General features: G+C 35.8%; 1 protein-coding gene across 1 annotated transcript in view; it reads right to left on the bottom strand.

Annotated features, from left to right (window-relative positions):
- LOC137240841 (ATP-binding cassette subfamily G member 4) overlaps positions 1–20,089 on the bottom strand; it is a 232,296-nt gene that overhangs the window by 132,011 nt on the left and 80,196 nt on the right. The window contains exon 3 of the mRNA XM_067767710.1: positions 498–615. Within this exon, the coding sequence (XP_067623811.1) occupies positions 498–615 (118 nt within the window). The remainder of the gene's footprint in view (positions 1–497; positions 616–20,089) is intronic.

Below are 20,089 nucleotides of genomic sequence, written 5' to 3'. Positions count from 1 at the left end.
CTCTCCATCTGCCGAATTGTATCCTAGCCAGCGAAATCTTTGGGTTTTTATTCGCTGACTTCCGCCATAACTGTGTAAAGCTCATATTTATACTCCTTTGATACTCGCCGTTGGCATTATGGACAGGACCATAAATCTTCCGGACAAATTTTCTCAAGAATACTCCAAGAGATATCCCATTTTCTCTCAACACCGTTCATGATGATTTCGAGCTATACATCAGGACAGGTATGATGAGTGACTTGTAGAGAGTGATTTTTGTTCCTCGAGAGACGAATTTAATTCTGTATTGTCTACTTGTTTCTTGTTTCTTCTGAGTAAGTAGATGTTTGAACTAGCTTGGAATAATAAGAGTATTTGGATTGGAAGAAGGCAAGAATTTAAGCCACTGTATCGAAAAAATTTAACCAAAAATTACGAGCGGGGTCATTGTCAATATTGAACTACTGCCTAATAAATTTTATTATCTCATACTATTTAAATTTCCTATTACTTACTTGTATCCGGATAATATATTGAGCAAAGTACTTTTGCCAGCACCTGAGGGTCCCATAATTGCTGTAAGCTCGCCAGAGCGTAAACGTCCGCTGACGCCTTTGAGTATAATTTTGGCATCTGGAATTAAACAAACAACATTTTTTTGTAAGTTTTGACATTTTGCTAGCTTAAATACTTATGTCATATATAGAAATAAAAAGATATTTAAGTTAGTTTTCGAGGTATGAAACGAAAAACCTTGTGAGAGAAAGTCCTCCTTAAACAGCGTTATTATTTTCTTATATAAAAATGATTTCTTTTCTCCTTGACTTAAAAGCAGGCATGCTTAACCAACGAACCGATATCATTTCGTTACGATAATCAACGTTAATAAACGAAACAAAGTCATTTCGTTTGATTTGACGTTCTTAACGTTAATAAACGAAACGAAATGACTTTGTTTCGTTTATTAACGTTGATTATCGTAACGAAATGATATCGGTTCGTTGGTTAAGCATGCCTGCCTAAAAGTAAGAAATCACTTATCTTCCTATACAAACAGACAATCCCGCAGCACAGCTTACCCCATCTTAAAGCTTAAAGCGGCAATTACCCACCGACGTGTGCCGAACGTACGGACGTTTGTCATACGAAACACGTTTGACCGAACCCTCAAGCCCGTAGGAATCAATGTGTGCGTCTGTGTACATGTACATAACATATTTGTGTGTGTATTGTTTACAGATAAGCACTGTTGCCATTAACCATTTTGCATGCATGCTTATGGAAACATCAACTTTTTCCAATTTAATTTTTGATGTTGTAAAAGGCTGGAATTAATATTAAATAAATATAAATATATTACATATTTATAATCTGCACTTTTACATAATTATTTCGAATTATTTTCACAATTTTTCAAACTTTAATTAGGTGTTTTTGCATAAAGCTGCAAACGGTCAAAAACTAGCGCACAAAAGTTTACTAGGCAACTCTGTCTAATGAGAGAGCGATCAGCTGACACGTTCTTACGGAAAAAATCAAAATTGTTTTGATTTCTACGTTCCGGGCTACGTACGTACGGGCGTTGCACGTCGGTGAGTTTTCGTTTACATTGCACACTCATAAGACAGGTCGTGTCAGCTGACACGTTTTTGGTACGTACGTTCGTGAGTAACTGCCGCATAAATTGATCAGCCGTATATCTGTCAGTTCAATCAAAATAAAAAGTCCCAATCAATTGAACTGAACTGAGTTGAAAGCAGTGAAGCCATTGGTCAAAAGGGTCAACGGCCCATACACGTGACACAAATACTTAAGTGCATATGCACCTGAAATAACAATGCAATAATAATAAAAAGCACACAGCGACAGATCGACAGATATGCATAAATTCACTTAAAGTTTGCGAATAAAGTACATAAAGGGAAAGCGTTAAAAACAAAATGGCAAAGCGGTGAACTGAAAATAAAATATTGCTGATATTGAACATTTTGTGACAAAGACGAAAACATATTCCGTTTCAGTGGGAGCTCTAAAGAAACTTAACTTAGATGAATTAAGCTCTATTTGTTATTTATGGACTATGAATCAACTCATGAACCAATAAACAGATCCCGCATTAAAAAATGAGAGAGCAAAGAAATCATAGTTGGCTGGGAAATAAAATTTCTCGTCGTGACGTCACGCTTTTGACAGCATGTTTCATTGCTGACGCAGTGTTCAGATTTTATTTCAATCGCAGTATTTTACTTCCTACAACATTTTTTTTCTCAAAGGTTTATTTGGGTCGAGTTGAAAACTAAATAGTATTACTACCTAATATATTTGGTTGTCATTGCAAACGTATGAAAAGCTGATGCGGATTCATTGTTCGTCTCTAAAGACATATTTGTTCATATTTTACTCACAGGTTTTGTACTTTTTTCGTACGGAATTAGAATAGTAGGAGTAAAATGTAAGTAAAAAATGTGTCCGGACGCGATCTATAAATCCTGCCAAAATTCAACATACAGCACTTCTTGAAATTTTATATAGAAATGAAGTACGTTGAGTCAGTGAGGTCAGCTAACCCTATTTTGCGATAACTGTCGCCAATTGGAAGAACCAAGCGAGGTCAAAGCTTCCCCCAACTGTCTCTCCCAACTCAGTGAAGGTCCTCCCTTTCCTAGGTTTACAAACTGCCGGAGCGTATTAGTTCATCCGCATAACATGAATCTTCCGGATAAGTTTTCTCTACCATACACCAAGAGCTATCTCATCTTCTCTCGACACCTTCTTCGGCAAGAACTTCGTCTGTCCACATTTACTGCAAAGCCCCCCTTTTTTGACTTCTTTATCTTATACCAACTCTTCGCCTCCATGTTTGAACAGCCCGACATTTTTCTGATTCCAAGCGGCCGGAGGAGCTGTTAGGTTTTGCTTAAATGCGTCTATGCCTAGAAATTGGACAGCCCAGCTGCGTTAGCTGTATGGAGGGTGACGTGGTGGATTCATGCAGTCCCCTAAGGCTTAGCTGTTCCGCCTTTGCGAGGGCGACGTAATCGAATCTCCGTAGGTAATATCTAATATCGATGTCTGCCTTATACGCAAGTCTACATTTGCAATGCAGCGATTCCTTAAATATTTCGAACACAATGCATCATTAATTGTATAAGCGAGCTGTCTCTTGACGAGGAAACAGTCATCGAGTCTAACCTAATTTAATGCCAGATGGTCAATGGAGCACAGAAGCGTGCTACCAAGGTAACTAGTGTGTAGGTCCGCAACGGTGGGAGTTTGATTAATTTCACCAACGGTTTAACTCAGCTGAGTTCTATTTAAATTCAAGACATTCTATGGTACATTAGAAAAACGAAATTGTCCGCTTTTTTTTCATTTTTTCATTATCACAAACAAGTTTAGTGCATTGTGCCCAACTATGATTTGCTTCTCCTACATTACCAAACAATGTCTGATGCCATGCTCCTGATGCCGGCCAAATTGAGATAAATGGAAAAACAATTGACTTAAGCTCTTGACTAGTCATGAATGGTTATTTGGGGAACGCTTTAATATTTTTAAAATTTATTCGTTTTGTTGTGTTGATCTTCCGACATGGTGGTTAATTGATGTATGTTGGAACGATAAATATTAGCGCAACGTCGAAACCGGTTTGGCTTCAAACTAAATTTGACAAGGGATAGTGGAAAATCGTTCCAATATAAATTTTTTAAATTATTAAAATATATTAAATCAGTTATATCCTTGCAAGAAATCGTGTGATAAATCCCTAAAGAGAGCGGTCTGCGATTGATCTTTTTGTCCCACATTGGTGTATGGTTGATCCCCTATAGTCCCTTTTTGGGGTATGTGGCATCAGTCAGTTTGAAATTAGAGCTTAAAAATTATAAAATCTGTAAGAAATTCCGTACGGGTAGAAAGAGGACTTGTCCGACAGTACCCAATTCAAAATGAACAATTCGAGGTTCTTGTAACGGGGCTAGAAAAAATCGGAGTTATTTCTAATTTTTTTTCTATTGAGTAAGCTCATCTTTATTATTTTCGTCACTAGAGCTCGCGCTGCTGTCATAAAAAAACATTTTTGTAAAATCTTGAAACGAAATATTTAAACAAACCTCAAATCGCGAAAAAAGATACAGAAGTAGTAAAAAAATCGAACAGCTGATCCAGAAATGGCAAAGATGGTATATTTTCCTTTCGTTTTATCGATAAATTGTTGTCGTCGTCTCACCAAGCTTAGCCAATACCGATTTGGCTTCGAAGTGACGACGACGTCGATACAATGCGACGTCGACTGAAAAACGACGACGATGTCGACGACGACAATGACAATAAGGGTGAATATATCAGACACTACCCGTATGGATACTGTTTAAGTGACTTAAACTATGAACATTTTTCATTAGTTTGTTTCATTAGCCATTGGGTGTGCTTGTAATTCTCAACTGGTTAGCGAAATATTCTAAAGACATAGTTGAAGTTTTTTATCCCAAAGGGGGGTTTTCAAAGCAAAACAAGGTGGCTCAACCCGCAGCCAATACCTTGGAGCCCCCCAGTGCTCGCCCCCAATGAATAAATACAAGGTGTAACAGGTGCATATCAACCTCCCTCTCTAAAATAATACACAGTCCACTTAAATAATATAATAGCAAAAAATCTATTCGCCCGCCGAATCACCAAAGCTTAGACAGATACAAAAAGTTCCTGTCGGGCACTTCCCATATGGGCACAAAGGGCAAGTGTCGAACAGTACAGACAAGATCTGTTCGACAGTACCCGTAGGGGTAAAAAGGTGGCGTGTCGACCGTTACCCAAAGGGGTACAAGGAGGAAGTGGCGAACATTACAAAAAGGATCTATCCGACAGTATCTGCAGGGGTTCAGGCATAATCAGGTACAATTGGTCTCTCCATAGAACATGCTCAAACAAAAGGGAACACACTAACCCATATAAAGAGATCAGAACTAGCTATAGTCGCATACTCCTTTGCGACTCATCCCGGATTCATCCCAGACTAGTCGCATTTTGTGCAGGGTATAATTGCCAATTTATGTTGGACAACAACACTTACATCTCTAAGACAGTGCACCGTACGTGCTCACTAAGTAGTCTAGTCAACGACAAGAACGCGCTAAAATGCAATTGAATGACGAAAATGTCACACAAAGAAATTCACTCACACAAAGTTCAATCACATTTTCAAGAAACTTATTTGGAAATTAAATAAAAAGTATTGCATTTATAACGAATTTCCGGAAATATATTGCTTATCATATTTCTGGTGTGGCTTAAAGCGTTGATTTTGCGCTGCTAAACCTTGAGTTCGGTTAAAAAGTGTTGCTGGCTGTCATCATATATGACGTGACGTTAAGCACATAATACAATTTATAAGAGCTGAAGTACTAATAATAATATTTTTATACTCAGTTGAGCAGAGCTCACAGAGTATATTAACTTTGATTGGCTAACGGTTGGTTGTACAGGTATAAAGGAATCGAGATAGATATAGACTTCCATATATCAAAATCATCAGTATAGAAAAAAAATTTGAGGTTCCTGGGTTGTGGTTCCTGGGCACTCATCTCAGATAGCTATTTAAAATGAACGATATCGGACTATAAGCACGCCCACTTTTTCGATATCGAGAATTTCGAAAAACCGAAAAAGTGCATTAATTCATAACAAAAGAGGGATAAAGCGATAAAACTTGGTAGGTGAGTTGAACTTATGACGCAGAATAGAAAATTAGTAAAATTTTGGACAATGGGGGTAGCACCGCCCACTTTTGAAAGAAGGTAATTTAAAAGGTTTGCAAGCTTTAATTTGGCAGTCGTTGAACATATCATGATGAAATTTGGCAGGAACGTTACTCCTATTACTATATGTATGCTTAATAAAATAGCAAAATCGGAGAACGACCACGCCCACTTAAAAAAAAATTTTTTTTAAAGTCAAATTTTAACAAAAAATTTAATATCTTTACAGTATATAAGTAAATTATGTCAACATTCAACTCCAGTAATGATATCGTGCAACAAAATACAAAAATAAAAGAAAATTTCAAAATGGGCGTGACTCCGCCCTTTTTCATTTAATTTGTCTACGATACTTTTAATGCCATAAGTCGAACAAAAATTTACAAATCCTTTGAAATTTGGTAGGGGCTTAGATTTTACACAGTCGACAATCTGTCCTTCCGCTGGGCCGTTAACACGATAACTTGAGCAAAAATCTATATATCTTTACAAAACTTAGTTCACGTACTTATCTGAACTCACTTCATAATGCTAATTCGATTGGCTTATTGACGCAAAATATAACTTTATAAAAAACTTTGTAAAATTGGTGTGACACCTACCATATTAAGTAGAAGAAAATGAAAAAGTTCTGCAGGGCGAAATCAAAAGCCCTTGGAATCTTGGCAGGAATACTGTTCGTGGTATTACATATAAAAATAAATTAGCGGTACCGGACATATGATGTTCTGGGTCACCCGGGTCCACATTTTGATCGATATCTCGAAAACGCCTTCACATAAACAACTAAGGGCCACTCCGTTTTAAAACCCTCATTAATTCCATTAATTTGATACCAGTAACGTACAAACACATTCTACATTCACCCCTGATCCACCTTTATGGCGATATCTGGAAAAGGCGTCCACCTAAAGAACTTCATTGGCGGCCACCGTGGTGTAATGATAGCGTGCTCCGCCTACCACACCGTATGCCCTGGGTTCGAACCCCGGGCAAAGCAACATCAAAATTTTAGAAATAAGGTTTTTAAATTAGAAGAAAATTTTTCTAAGCGGTGTCGCCCCTCGGCAGTGTTTGGCAAGCGCTCCGGTGTATTTCTGCCATGAAAAGCTCTCAGTGATTACTCATCTGCCTTGCAGATGCCGTTCGGAGTCGGCGTAAAACATGTAGGTCCCGTCCGGCCAATTTGTAGGGAAAATCAAGAGGAGCACGACGCAAGTTGGAAGAGAAGCTCGGCCTTAGATCTCTTCGGAGGTTATCGCACCTTACATTTATATTTTTTTAACACCTTTCATTTCGTTCTCATATCGTACAGACGAATTCCTTTAATACCTTCCATTTGATACCCATGTCATACAAACACATTCCAGGGTTACACTAGGTTCATTTTCCTAAATGATGATTTTCCTTATTTTGTCTCCAATGCTCTCAGCTTAGTATGCAATGTTCGGTTACGCTCGAACTTAGCCTTCCTTACTTGTTGATTTTTGTTTTTTACAAACGAAGATTTACGAGCGCTACTAACGAACTTTATGGTTTTATGATAGCAAGACATGCGATTTTCTCTATTCACCCAATTGACCAAGCAATTAAAGGGTTGATTGACTAAAAATAAATACTAACAAATATCTACATATACTTAGATGCAGGTGATTTGTTTTACGATATTGCTAATTAGAAATTTTACGCATGTGCAATAAAATAAACACATTTGTGTGGGCGTTTGCATGTATGCGTGGCGTTTATGTTTGTAATGAGTTTTGGGTTGTTGCGTGTTATGCATTTTTATTGCAAAATTTTATGGATTTAAAAAAAAATCTCGTTTGTAAATAGAGGTATCACCACATCGACTGTAGATGCGGGGTGACATATGGTCAACGGCCATAACGTCAATTGACTTTAAGGCCACTTTAAATGGCCACAAGTTCAAATAGCTTTACGACCACTTCAAATGTTCATTTGCTTATTTGGGTTGCGACATTTTTTAATTTGTTTTTTTGGTTTCGGGTTTACAGTCCAATGAATCAGAAAAACGCCTTTTTTATTTTATCGCCAACGTTTCGACCTTTTATTTTGGTCTTCTTCAGGGCCTAATGACAAAAAAATATAAAACTTAGTATATAAGGCCTTGCATTGCAAAAGAGGGTTAATAATTATTACTTACATATACACACAAAAGTACATATATAACACAATTATTGAAATCACAGATTCTTACTCAAAATTACTGCGTTCTTCCATGTCCAGTTGTTTTGTATAGATGTTTTGTTTTCTGCATTGTGCAGAAATGGTCATATATAAAATTTTAAATTATAGGACTTATTTATAAATTTGAATAAAATTTAAAAGAAATAAGTAATAAAATGAACACAATGTAAAATTCAAACAACAAACTATATATATATGCGTATTTGACGTTTGTTGATATTTTGTCAGCCGGTTCGTGCTTGATGGACTATGTAGAGCAGCTGATGATTGTTGACATTGTTAGAAAATACACGTATAGATGTCGCTGATGTTTTTAGCTTCTACGCTTCTTTTATTAACACAGTTTTTATCAGCTTTAATAAATATTTCTTCTAATAGGATTCTTTTTCCCCAACTTTTCTCTCTAGCCAATACTTTAGTTCCTTCGAAGTCAAATCTATGTCCAAAAGTAATAGCGTGGAGGGCGAGTGCACTTTTTTCTGTTTCTTTCTTCTCAACAGTTTTTCTATGTTGATTTAGGCGTTTGTATAAATGTTGAGATGTAGTGCCTATGTAACTTTTTCTTCGCTGGCAGTCAATACAATCTATTTTGTATACAACGTTCTTTTCTTTATTTGTTGGTATTTTGTCTTTAATCTTGTTGTACATTTTCCCAACATTGTTTTTATTTTTGTACGCAAAACGGACGTTGGCAGTGAACTCTTTGAATTTGTTTGTAATACATTTTGTAATATACGGGAAATATGAAATTGTCATAGTTTTAATTTCTGCTAATTGTTGTTGAGCGTTGGTGCTCGTTAATATTGGGTCGGTGTTTTTGTTGTTGATGGATATTTTATAATGATTTATTAATCTTGACACCAATTTTGGCGGATAATCGTTCGCTTTGAGGATGCCTATTATAATTAATTTGTTCTTGTTGTGGTATTTTTCATCACTTAAGTTAAGAACTCTGTTTATTAACCCTTTTGCGGTGCTGATTTTTTGGGTTAATGGATGTATTGACCTATAATTCAAAATACGACCTGATGAGACTGGTTTACGGTACCAGTCCGTGTTAAAGGTTCCGTTCTGTGCGTTTCTGAAAATCACCATATCCAAGAATGGTAGCATATTTTGTTGTTCTTTTTCAAATGTGAACTCGATTCCTGGTTCTATGGCATTGAATATTTTTAAGACCGATGGAAGGATGTGTTCAGGTAGTAGTAGGTATAGGTCGTCTACGTATTTCTTAATTATGCTAATGTTGAATTCTAGTTCTTCTTTTACTCTCTGAATGGCTCGTTCTAAAACGTTGTCCATTAGAATTTCTACTAGAATACAGCTGATGGGTGATCCCATTAGGCAACCGAAATTCTGTGCATAGAACTTTTCGTTAAATTGGAAATAGCTGTTTTTTGTGCAAAGAGTAATCATTTCGATAAATTCACTTTGCGAAAGATTTGTGATGGATTCAATTTCCCTCCACCTCTCGTTTAAGATTCTTAAAATAGAATCAACTGACGCATTTGTAAATAGGCTTTTTACATCAAATGATACTTGTATTTGGCCCAGTTCGTGTGTTTGTTGGGCGATGAATGCTTTAAATTCAAATGAATTGCATATGTGGAACTGCGATTTTGGTATTTTGGCTAGAATCGCTGTTGCATATTTCGACAGTGCTGTTGTTGGTCCATCATAGTCGGCGGAGATCGGTCTAAGTGGCATTGGAATTTCGTTTTTGTGGTGTTTTGGTGCGAAGTATATCCTTGGTGGGTTTGCGTTGTACGTTGTAAGTTTCCGTTTAGTTAGGGAGTCTATTTTACCTCTATTGAATAGGGTTTTTATAAACAGATTGTTTTTGATTTGTATTTTGTTTGTTGGGTCAGTTATGGCGTTGTATGTGTCAGTGTCGCTGAGCATCTCCTCTCCAAGTTTTAATAGGTCTTTTTTGTACATAAACACAGATTTATTTCCTTTATCCGATCTAGTGCATATTATTTCAGGATTGTTCTTAAAAAACTGTATGCAACTTTTTTCTTTTTGTAGTAGGAAGTTTTCTAAATTGGATTTTCTTGCTGTTGATTTGGCTTGTAATATTAAAATTTATTCAAATTTAGAAATAAGTCCTATAATTTAAAATTTTATATATGACCATTTTTGCACAATGCAGAAAACAAAACATCTATACAAAACAACTGGACAAGGAAGAACGCAGTAATTTTGAGTAAGAATCTGTGATTTCAATAATTGTGTTATATATGTACTTTTGTGTGTATATGTAAGTAATAATTATTAACCCTCTTTTGCAATGCAAGGCCTTATATACTAAGTTTTATATTTTTTGTCATTAGGCCCTGAAGAAGACCAAAATAAAAGGTCGAAACGTTGGCGATAAAATAAAAAAGGCGTTTTTCTGATTCATTGGACTGTAAACCCGAAACCAAAAAAACAAATTTACAATAAATAAAGAAAACAGTCGGTAGTACAAAAATATTTTTTAATTTGACTTAATGGCAATTTAAGAACTTTCCGGTTTACCTTATGACCATTTCTGGGAAAAGGCTTAACCATATTGAATTAATTTGATTTAATTTGAAGAGATTTAAGAGGCATAATCGAAACAGCTGTCGTTTTTCCGTCCTGTTGTTGTTGTTGTTGTAGCGATAAAAACACGCCCCGATGGCCTTGGGGAGTGTTACCGCTGTTGATGGTCCTTTGCTGGATGCAGATCCGGTACGTTCCGGTAACAAGCACTATAAAGTTTCTAGCCCGACCATCTCGGGAACGATATGGTATGCTCACATGACACCTTCTAGGCCATACAGGTCTCCTACACCCTAGACCCATCAAGAGTTCGGGGCCGCCAGAGCCGCGGCTGTTAATGAAATAGGATTCGCCACGGGTAGGTGAGGTTCACAATGGGGTTGGAAAAGCTATATATTGCACTTGAGAGGGGTTGCGCTACACAACCCCTTGAATCAATTTAGTATTATAGGCGTCTCTTTCGGCAGGCATACCCACCGCGGGTATATTTTAAGCACCCTAACCCCCTGCGGTCCTTGTCTGTCCTATTGTCAACTTGTTAAAATTTTTCCCGAATTATCAAACATACTGAATTAAGTCCAGCACAAGAAAAGCTCTGCAAAATGAATAAAACGTTTTTTTTTTTGAAATAGTTTTTTGTATTGTACAGAATTTTTCTCCTAGCCAGTTTTCAATCCGATTTTTCACTTCCGTGCACCAAAATAAAGAAGAGAATATTTCTTCGGAACCCATTTATAAGTTCGAACTCTAAAAATTACATTCCTAAATCGAAAATTTTTCGCAGAGCCTTTACCCTTGGGCATTAATCGCTCTATGTGATCGCTGTATACGTGAATTTAAGGACACACGAGAAAATATGAGAGACTTTATGACCATTTCAGAAAACAGGTTGTTCATAATATCCATATCGTGGAAGTTGCAAACATTTTAAATATGATGTTGGGACCACTTAAAATTTTAATAACTACCGTTGACCATTTGAAGTCGTCCAATGGACAATTGTGTTATGACCGTTGGCCTGATATAACTCCTACGGAATATCATCCTATCTACGCAACCGCTTCAAAAACACCCTCTTTCTGCAAAAGCTTGAAAGATGCACTATATCAGAGTTTGTTCGAAGAACGCCCTTTTGTTGAATTCGGCTGTAGAACGCCTTCTCTCTTAGAAATTGTTTAAAAACCGCATTTTTCAGCAAATATTCTATATATCTTGAGATGAGATAGAGCAGCATTTTTGAAACTTATTCTAAGATGGCGCTTTCTTCAACCGAATATAATGTAGCGTTATTTAATAAAGTTTTGAGTTAAGGCATTTCGAAAACAGACTATGAACATGAGCATTGTTCAATCAAAACAATGTTAGAAAACTTTTTTCAGGGGTTTGCTGATATAAGCGTTTTCGAAGGACTAGTCAAGATAGAGTGAAATTCTGCACAGCAGCCCGTTTAGTCGAATAAATCAGCGAGCAAGAAACCAATTGAAAATATCTTCTAATAACACTTATTGAAGAAGAGTCAAATTTAAATATGCTAGAAAATTTGTAGGAGCAAACTAATAAGGTCATTAGTAAGGGGTCAAACAGCTTTTTGAAAAGTAAAGTAAAATATTTATATATTGAATGTAGTCGTAAGATGCCCCCTGACCAGAAATTTCAATTCAAAACAGCTACTAAGAACTATTTTCCCCATTTCAATCAGTCACTAAGCTACGATTTAGCGAGATTCTCGTTTTCTCAATGCTAACTAATCGCCATATTATGTATGACGACGTGACACTTTGCGTCGAAGTCATTCATATTCAAATTCACCTTTATATAATACCACAAAGGAACTCAGGTTTACTCTCACTCACTGAAGTTAATATTTACGAATTTTGGTTCACTCGAGACTCGTTGCGTTATACATAATTTGCCCCTAAAGAAACGAGTGTCAGTTAAGTCCAAGAAAGAAAAAGTGTTAAACAAAGTCAGTTGTTTTGTTGGTTTTCGTGTATACCCATACAAACTATTTTTTTTTTTCGATGTATTTACAAATAACTCACAATTATTGATTTAACTGAAAGTTGGTCACCCTGTGTTGTTGAAAACGAAATATCAATTGAATCTATCTGAAGGATTGCTGTGCTCCAATTAAATTTTAAATAAACTAGAGATAATGAAATGGCGCAAAGAATGGAATGGGAAGAAAGTAATTAATAAAAGTGCAGCTAAACGGGAAATTTTTTTCAGCGCACATTTTATGGCCTTCGTTTCTAAATCAGATAAGATATATTATGGCTAGGTGTGAATTGTAGGTGATCAAAAAATATTTACATTTCTTTGAAGTATTTGTAAATAGGTACATATATTTAAATGTGGATACCCACCAACAAATTAGCTACTCACTTAAAGCTTATTTTATTTGATTAAAGTCTATATGGCAAGTTATTGCTAAGTTGAAACATTTAGTTTGTGAGTATGCAACTCTTCTTTGTACTAAGAGTTAGGAGCTAGTGGCTACTACTGTAAGTATTTTCTTCCTTTCTGCTTAAAGTACGTACTTGTATCCAATTGTACAGAGTACGCCGGAAAAAGCTCGGCATTAAAAAAGGTTGCGAGAATCCAAGTACCAAATTCCAATGAATACTTGGTTCTGAAAAACTAAGCAATTCAAAAAGATTCGGGCTAAAAAAGTATCAGGTTCTAGAAGAGTTTTCGATTTTAAAGGGTATTCGGTTCAAAAGGTACACATTTCTAAATAAATACGCGGTTATAAACAAATTTTTGGCTCTTAAAAGTAACCGGTTAAAAAAAGAGCTCGGGTTTAAAAAAAGTTCGGTAAAAGTGCCCAGTCATCCATCCAACCATAGATGTCGTCCCAAGAAAAATTAGCTGCGATATGAACCAAGACGGTAGCAAATGTTCTGCTACTAAGTGATGGTAGATATTATTGACATATTCAATTTATGATAGGGCCTTACGGACTGATCAAGTAACTGAATAAGTAACTGTAGATGCGTCAGTAAAATATTCTAGTTCTACTTATGAATTCATTATATATAGTAGTTAATTGGTCTGCTAGAGGAAGAGCTGTAATTGCTATTGCTGGCAAGTGTGATTCTGAACCGCGATTGAGACCATATGCTCCCTTATCAATAACAGTTACGGTGGAAAACATCTGCGAGTGAGAAGTCATATTTCTTACACAAAAATGTGTACATCTAATAATTCTTTTATTTATATTTTAGCTTTCATGTTAGCAGAATAAAATTGGTTCATCGACATAAAAACAAAATTTATCTATACATTGACGCTGCTGCCCTATTTTTTATTTCTTATAACCGCACACCATTTTTTGTGGGGCATATTTTATATGACGCGTGAGTACAAAATCATGCATTCACCTTACATAGGGTCGCCGGACGGAAGTTAAAGGGAGAAGGTTTGACTACAATATTTGGTTATTATTTAAAATTTGGCCTCGGTGTTGGTATATAGAATGCTATAAAAAATATTGAATTTTTTAAATATGTATATAGAAATATGGAAAGAAAATCGAAAGGTTCAAAATTCAACTTGCAGAAAAATATTATTAAAATATAGGGGCATAGCCATAGTAAAGTAAGTACTAAAGTTAGTGCAGGCTTTTTAAATAATTTCATATGAGCTATTTGTCCAGAGAGCGTACGCTAACTTTAGAACCTTCTTTATTTTGACAAAGAATAATACACATAGTAATTTTCAATAATTATTATACCATCTTTAAAGAAATATCTATTTTCGAGGCATTTAATGGGAATTTGTATTTTGGCGTAGTGAGGTTAGGTTTAGTTGAACTGGTCAGTCAAAAAAGATCTCACGTAGACTGAATGTGTCATTGTGTTACCACAATTTGTTTGAAGACCAAACGGAAGAACCCCAACAAGTGCCAGGACTTATGTTATATAATAAACCCGCCCTCTTTCCAAGTACTGGCAGTTATCTAGGACCTAGTTTAATTTCTGAATCGAATTCTAGCTACTCTGCCGCCCCTAATAGCTGGAGTCTTGACCTGGCGAGCGCAGGATAACCATACGAAAGCAGTGGCCAGTTAATATGCTCAACGTGAGCCTTAAGTCTACTCTCTTCACACTCTTCAGATATATGAACCACTTTGTGAGTCTAATATCGAAGGATTTGCGCATGATCTTAAAAATTTTGCAGTCCTGCGTCTCTGTCCACGGCTTTCCTGCTTGAAGAATCATATGCAACTTCTGTCTTATTTTGATTTCTCCCAAATGGATTAGGACGTCTACCGTCGATTGAGCGAGTGCTGCACCCTCCTTGCCAATGCATCGGCCTTTTCCTTACCTTGTATCCCTTTATGACTGGGAAGCCAATATAAATTTATGGCCTGAGCGAAGTCTTTTTAAAACTTATTTTTATTGTGAGAGTCTTTAAACAATCATCTGTGGAGAAGCCTGATAAATTTCAGATCCTGAAGAGGGTGAAACCAGAATACAACCTCCAAAGCAAACCAAATAAACCATTGAGAAAAAGGTCCGAAGAAAATATTTCCGTGGTGTAAAGTCATTCCCATTTTTGGTTCTGTTTATTTAGAAGAATACCTAGGTGTAGCAGCAGTTTCTAGTATGCATTAAAAAAAAAAAAATCCAAAGCATAGGACATCTTAAATAAACTCAACATGAATGAATGAGTCTAAAAGCATAATATAGCTATCTTTAAATCTCATAAAATAATATCGCTAAATACCGTTGAAATGTCATCACGTTTGTTTTTTTCCATTTGAAAGCTTAGATATGTGAAATGGGCATTTTTAATATAATTTGAATATGGGCGTGAATGGAATTGCCAAACCGTAGAAAAAATCATAAAATTTTTGTTTGCACAGCTATAAACCAAAAACAGATGAATCAATTGTAATCTTTCTTCTTTTGTAGTAAAACTTTGAAATATTTACCATCGTTCTGCATCAAAAAAATTTGATTTCTTTGATATATGAACTAAATTGTTTAAACAAATGTTAAAGGTTTGTATGGATGCATGTATGCATTTTCATTTCATATCAGCTTGATATACATATTTATGCCAAGTTAATGCAATATAAATGGGTTAAGAATGCATATATCTTTTGAAAAATACTCTTCCGTTAATAGTTTTTGGTTAAAATTCTCAAAAAAAGTTATATTTTGTAGTTTGTTTGGATGTTTTTACCAATGTTTATGCATTAAGGAGATTTAATCTTCTTCTTCTATATACATACAAAGAAGAGTATGTATGTTTGTATGCGGCTTATAAACTCCGAAATCACTTCGATTACCGATTTTATCAACAAAAAGTTTTTCGAACTTCCCAGTGAATGCGAAACACGATTATATTAGCTGTACTTGTAAGTTTGCATGTATGTATGTATATACCTCATTAATACCATCAAATGTTACGTATACGCACAAGTACCCGTCTTTTGAGGGTGTGCGGATGTTTGGGTGTAAGTGGTTGGTTCTTAATAAAATAGCATGCTTGACAGACAGAAAAAATGCGAGTAAAATGAAACACAAAATTATAGCCATGTTTTATTGTTATTTACATTTTTCTCTGCTTATAATTGAATGGGCGTTAATGGAATGCAGCGCGTTGTAAACAAGTTCAAATGGAATTAAAAAAAAAACAAGTAAGGACGGGACTGTCTTCGGCTGTGCCGAAGACTTCATACCTTTCATGAATGGGGCTGAACAATAATCTTATCCCATTCGTAATCTCCAAATAATGCGCTGTATAAGATAAGAAATATATTGTAACGAATTTACTTGCAAATCTTATTTGCAACCTTCTGCTAAGTTCGAATCACTAAACTGTTGAATAAATAACTCCAATATTTAATAATGCAAAATGGCCTTTATTAAAGTACTTCACAATAAATAACTCTACTATTGCTGGACAGATTGCGTGCTTAATCAAAACTAACTCTCGCGCCTCTACCGTTGGTGCTTTTATACTCTGTGATTTCCTCGTTGCATCTTTTAGGCGCTTCCAGAATTTACTTAGTTACTGCCATATAATTATAACTACAGATGCACGTGTATAGTTTCTCATATGCGCGCGTATTTGTGAGCAACACTTCCACAATTTCAATTGTATACTTTTGGGAGCATCTCAGATAAGATATCTACATGTGTTTGTGCATCTCTTCTCCGCTGCGTGTACGTACACATGTGTAGACATAATGATTCATTCGTTTATGTAGATACATAATGACGGATTTATGGATGTGCATACAAGGCGCTGCATAGCATCGGTTAGAGATGGCAGTACCCCTTAGTGTTGCTAATATTCGTAACAATATAGTGAACAGATGTACATACCTAAACGATTTTAAGATAAATATAAAACAAGTAAGGAAGGTTAAGTTCGAGTGTAACCGAACATTACATACTCAGTTGAGAGCTATGGTGGCAACATAAGGGAAAATAACGATGTAGGAAAATGAACCGAGGGTAACCCTGGAATGTGTTTGTATGACATGTGTATCAAATGAAAGGTATTAAAGAGTATTTTATGAGGGAGTGGGCCATAGTTCTATAGGTGGACACCATTTAGGGATATCGCCAAAAAGATGGATCAGGGTTGACTCTAGAATTTGTTTGTACGATATGGGTATCAAATGAAAGGGGTTAATGAACATTTTAAAAGGGAGTGGGCCTTAGTTCTATATGTGGACGCCTTTTCGAGATATCGCCATAAAGGTGGACCAGGGGTGACTCTAGAATGCGTTTGTACAATATGGGTATCAAACGAATGGTGTTAATGAGTATTTCAAAAGGGCGTGGGGTTTAGTTCTACAGGTGGACGCCTTTTCGAGATATCGCCATAAAGGTGGACCAGACGTGACTGTAAAATGTGTTTGTACGATATGGATATCAAATTACAGGTATTAATGAAGGTTTTAAATGGGAGTGGTGGTAGTTGTATATGTGAAGGCGTTTTCCAGATATCGACTAAAATGTGGACCAGGGTGACACAGAACATCATCTGTTGGATACCGCTAATTTATTTATATATAAATACCACGAACAGTATTCCTGCCAAGATTTCAAGGGTTTTTATTTCGTCCTGCAGAACTTTTTCATTTCATTCTACTTAATATGGTAGGTGTCACACCCATCTTACAAAGTTTTTTTCTAAAGTTATATTTTGCGTCAATAAACTAATCCAAATACCATGTTTCATCCCTTTTTTCGTATTTGGTATAGAATTATGGCATTTTTTTTCGTTTTTCGTAATTTTCGATATCGAAAAAGTGGGCTGGGTCATAGTCCGATTTCGGCCATTTTATATACCAATACAAAGTGAATTCAGATAAGTACGTGAACTGAGTTTGATAAAGATATATCGATTTTTGCTCAAGTTATCGTGTTAACGGCCATGCGGAAGGACATACGGTCGACTGTGTATAAAAACTGGGCGTGGCTTCAACCGATTTCGCCCTTTTTCACAGGAATAAGTTATCGTCCCAGAATCTAAGCCCCTACCAAATTTTACAAGGATTTGTAAATTTTTGTTCGACTTATGGCATTAAAAGTATCCTAGACAAATTAAATGAAAAAGGGCTGAGCCACGCCCATTTTGAAATTTTCTTTAATTTTTGCATTTTGTTGCACCATATCATTACTGGAGATGAATGTTGACATAATTTACTTATATACTGTAAAGATATTAAATTTTTTGTTAAAATTTGACTTAAAAAAAAATTTTTTTTTAAAAGTGGGCGTGGTCGTTCTCCGATTTTGCTAATTTTTATTAAACATACATATAGTGATAGGAGTAACGTTCCTGCCAAATTTCATCATGATATCTTCAACGACTGCCAAATTACAGCTTGTACAATTTTTAAATTACCTTCTTTTAAAAGTGGGCGGTGCCACGCCCGTTGTCCAAAATTTTACTAATTTTCTATTCTGCGTCATAAGTTCAACTCAGCTACCAAATTTCATCGCTTTATCCGTATTTGGTAATGAATTATCGCACTTTTTCGGTTTTTCGAAATTTTCGATATCAAAAAAGTGGGCGTGGTTATAGTCCGATATTGTTCATTTTAAATAACGCTCTGAGATGAGTGCTCAGGAACCTACGTACCATATTTCATCAATATACCTCAAAATTTACTCAAGTTATCGTGCTAACGGACGGACGGACGGACGAACGGACGGACATGGCTCAGTCAAATTTTTTTTCGATCCTGATGATTTTGATATATGGAAGTCTATATCTATCTCGATTCTTTTATACCTGTACAAACAACCGTTATTCAATCAAAGTTAATATACTCTGTGAGCTCTGCTCAACTGAATATAAAAATGGCAAAAAACCTCCTTATCTGAACGATCAGTTGTATGGGATATATATTATGTATAGCTCCGATCGAAATGATTTTTACAGGAAATCTTCTATGATATATTACAATATATATGACCAAGTTTCATGTTTTTATATTGGAAACTAAGGGAGAAATGGCCAAAAATCTTTTTATCTGAACGATCGGTTGTATGGGATAGGTATATACTATATACTGTCACGGATATTACATCACTAAGTTATACCATCACTAAGGCGATGCCAAGGCCACGATAAGCAGTATTTACGTCAATAATCAAATCATGTATACACATATATAAGGCAGCCCAAAGATGTCACACACATATGCATTTACTTATACGCCTATGTATGCGCAAGAGACTGTACACTGCAGACGTTCACATCGGTGATTCAATCATTAGGGGGACTCATGATAGCATATAAACTTATAAGGTGTAAAATTATATCCATTTACACACGCGGTTATATGAACGCACCTAGTAATACTCTTGATAAACTTGATTGTTTTTCAGCTGTATTATTTCCAACAAAATTTTTTTGATTGTTATACAAATTAAAAAATACCAAGATTAAGTGAAAAATCAAAACTAAAACGCCTTTACTTGCTGATGTTGGAGATTTTTGATGAAAATGCCGTCTGTAATGTCTGCAAGGTTGCATTCCTTTGAGTTTACCGCGTTTACACAATGAAATGTGCGCGTAAATTTATACAAATTGTGTAAATGATTTCTCATACAAAATTTGACAGCTCCTGCGTAAACTAGATAAATTTATACGTTTACACACTTTATAAGGCATTTATACGGTTACATGAGTCCCCCTATTATGTATCTACATAAACGAATGAATAGTTGCGTCTACACATGTGTACGTGTGCGAGCGGCGGAGCGGCGATGCGCAGGCACCTGCATATATCTTATCTGAGTTGTCACAAGAGAGAGCAATAATTTGTGCACGTAGTTGTGGCTGGCGATTTTGTAGCCGAAACTAACTAGTAACTTCTGGAAATCGAAGAGCCTAGAAGTATGCAGCGTAAACTATAAAAGCGGGGCAGGCGAGTAAGAAGTAATTCAGTTTGATTTAGAGATTTCGATTAAGCGCTATCTAGCGAGCTATAGCAGACTTATTTTGAATAGTAGAGTTTCATTTGAGCTATCAATCAGTTTGGTTATTAAGCTTGCTATTCGTTGCAAAGTATAAGTGTTATTGTGAAGTACTGTAATAAAGGTCATTTTTCAATTATTCAATATTGGAGTTATTTATTCAAC

Source organism: Eurosta solidaginis, chromosome 2 (assembly GCF_040869045.1).
Source record: "Eurosta solidaginis isolate ZX-2024a chromosome 2, ASM4086904v1, whole genome shotgun sequence".
Classification (NCBI taxonomy): Eukaryota; Metazoa; Arthropoda; class Insecta; order Diptera; family Tephritidae; genus Eurosta; species Eurosta solidaginis.
This window is presented reverse-complemented; position numbering and strand designations above follow the sequence as displayed.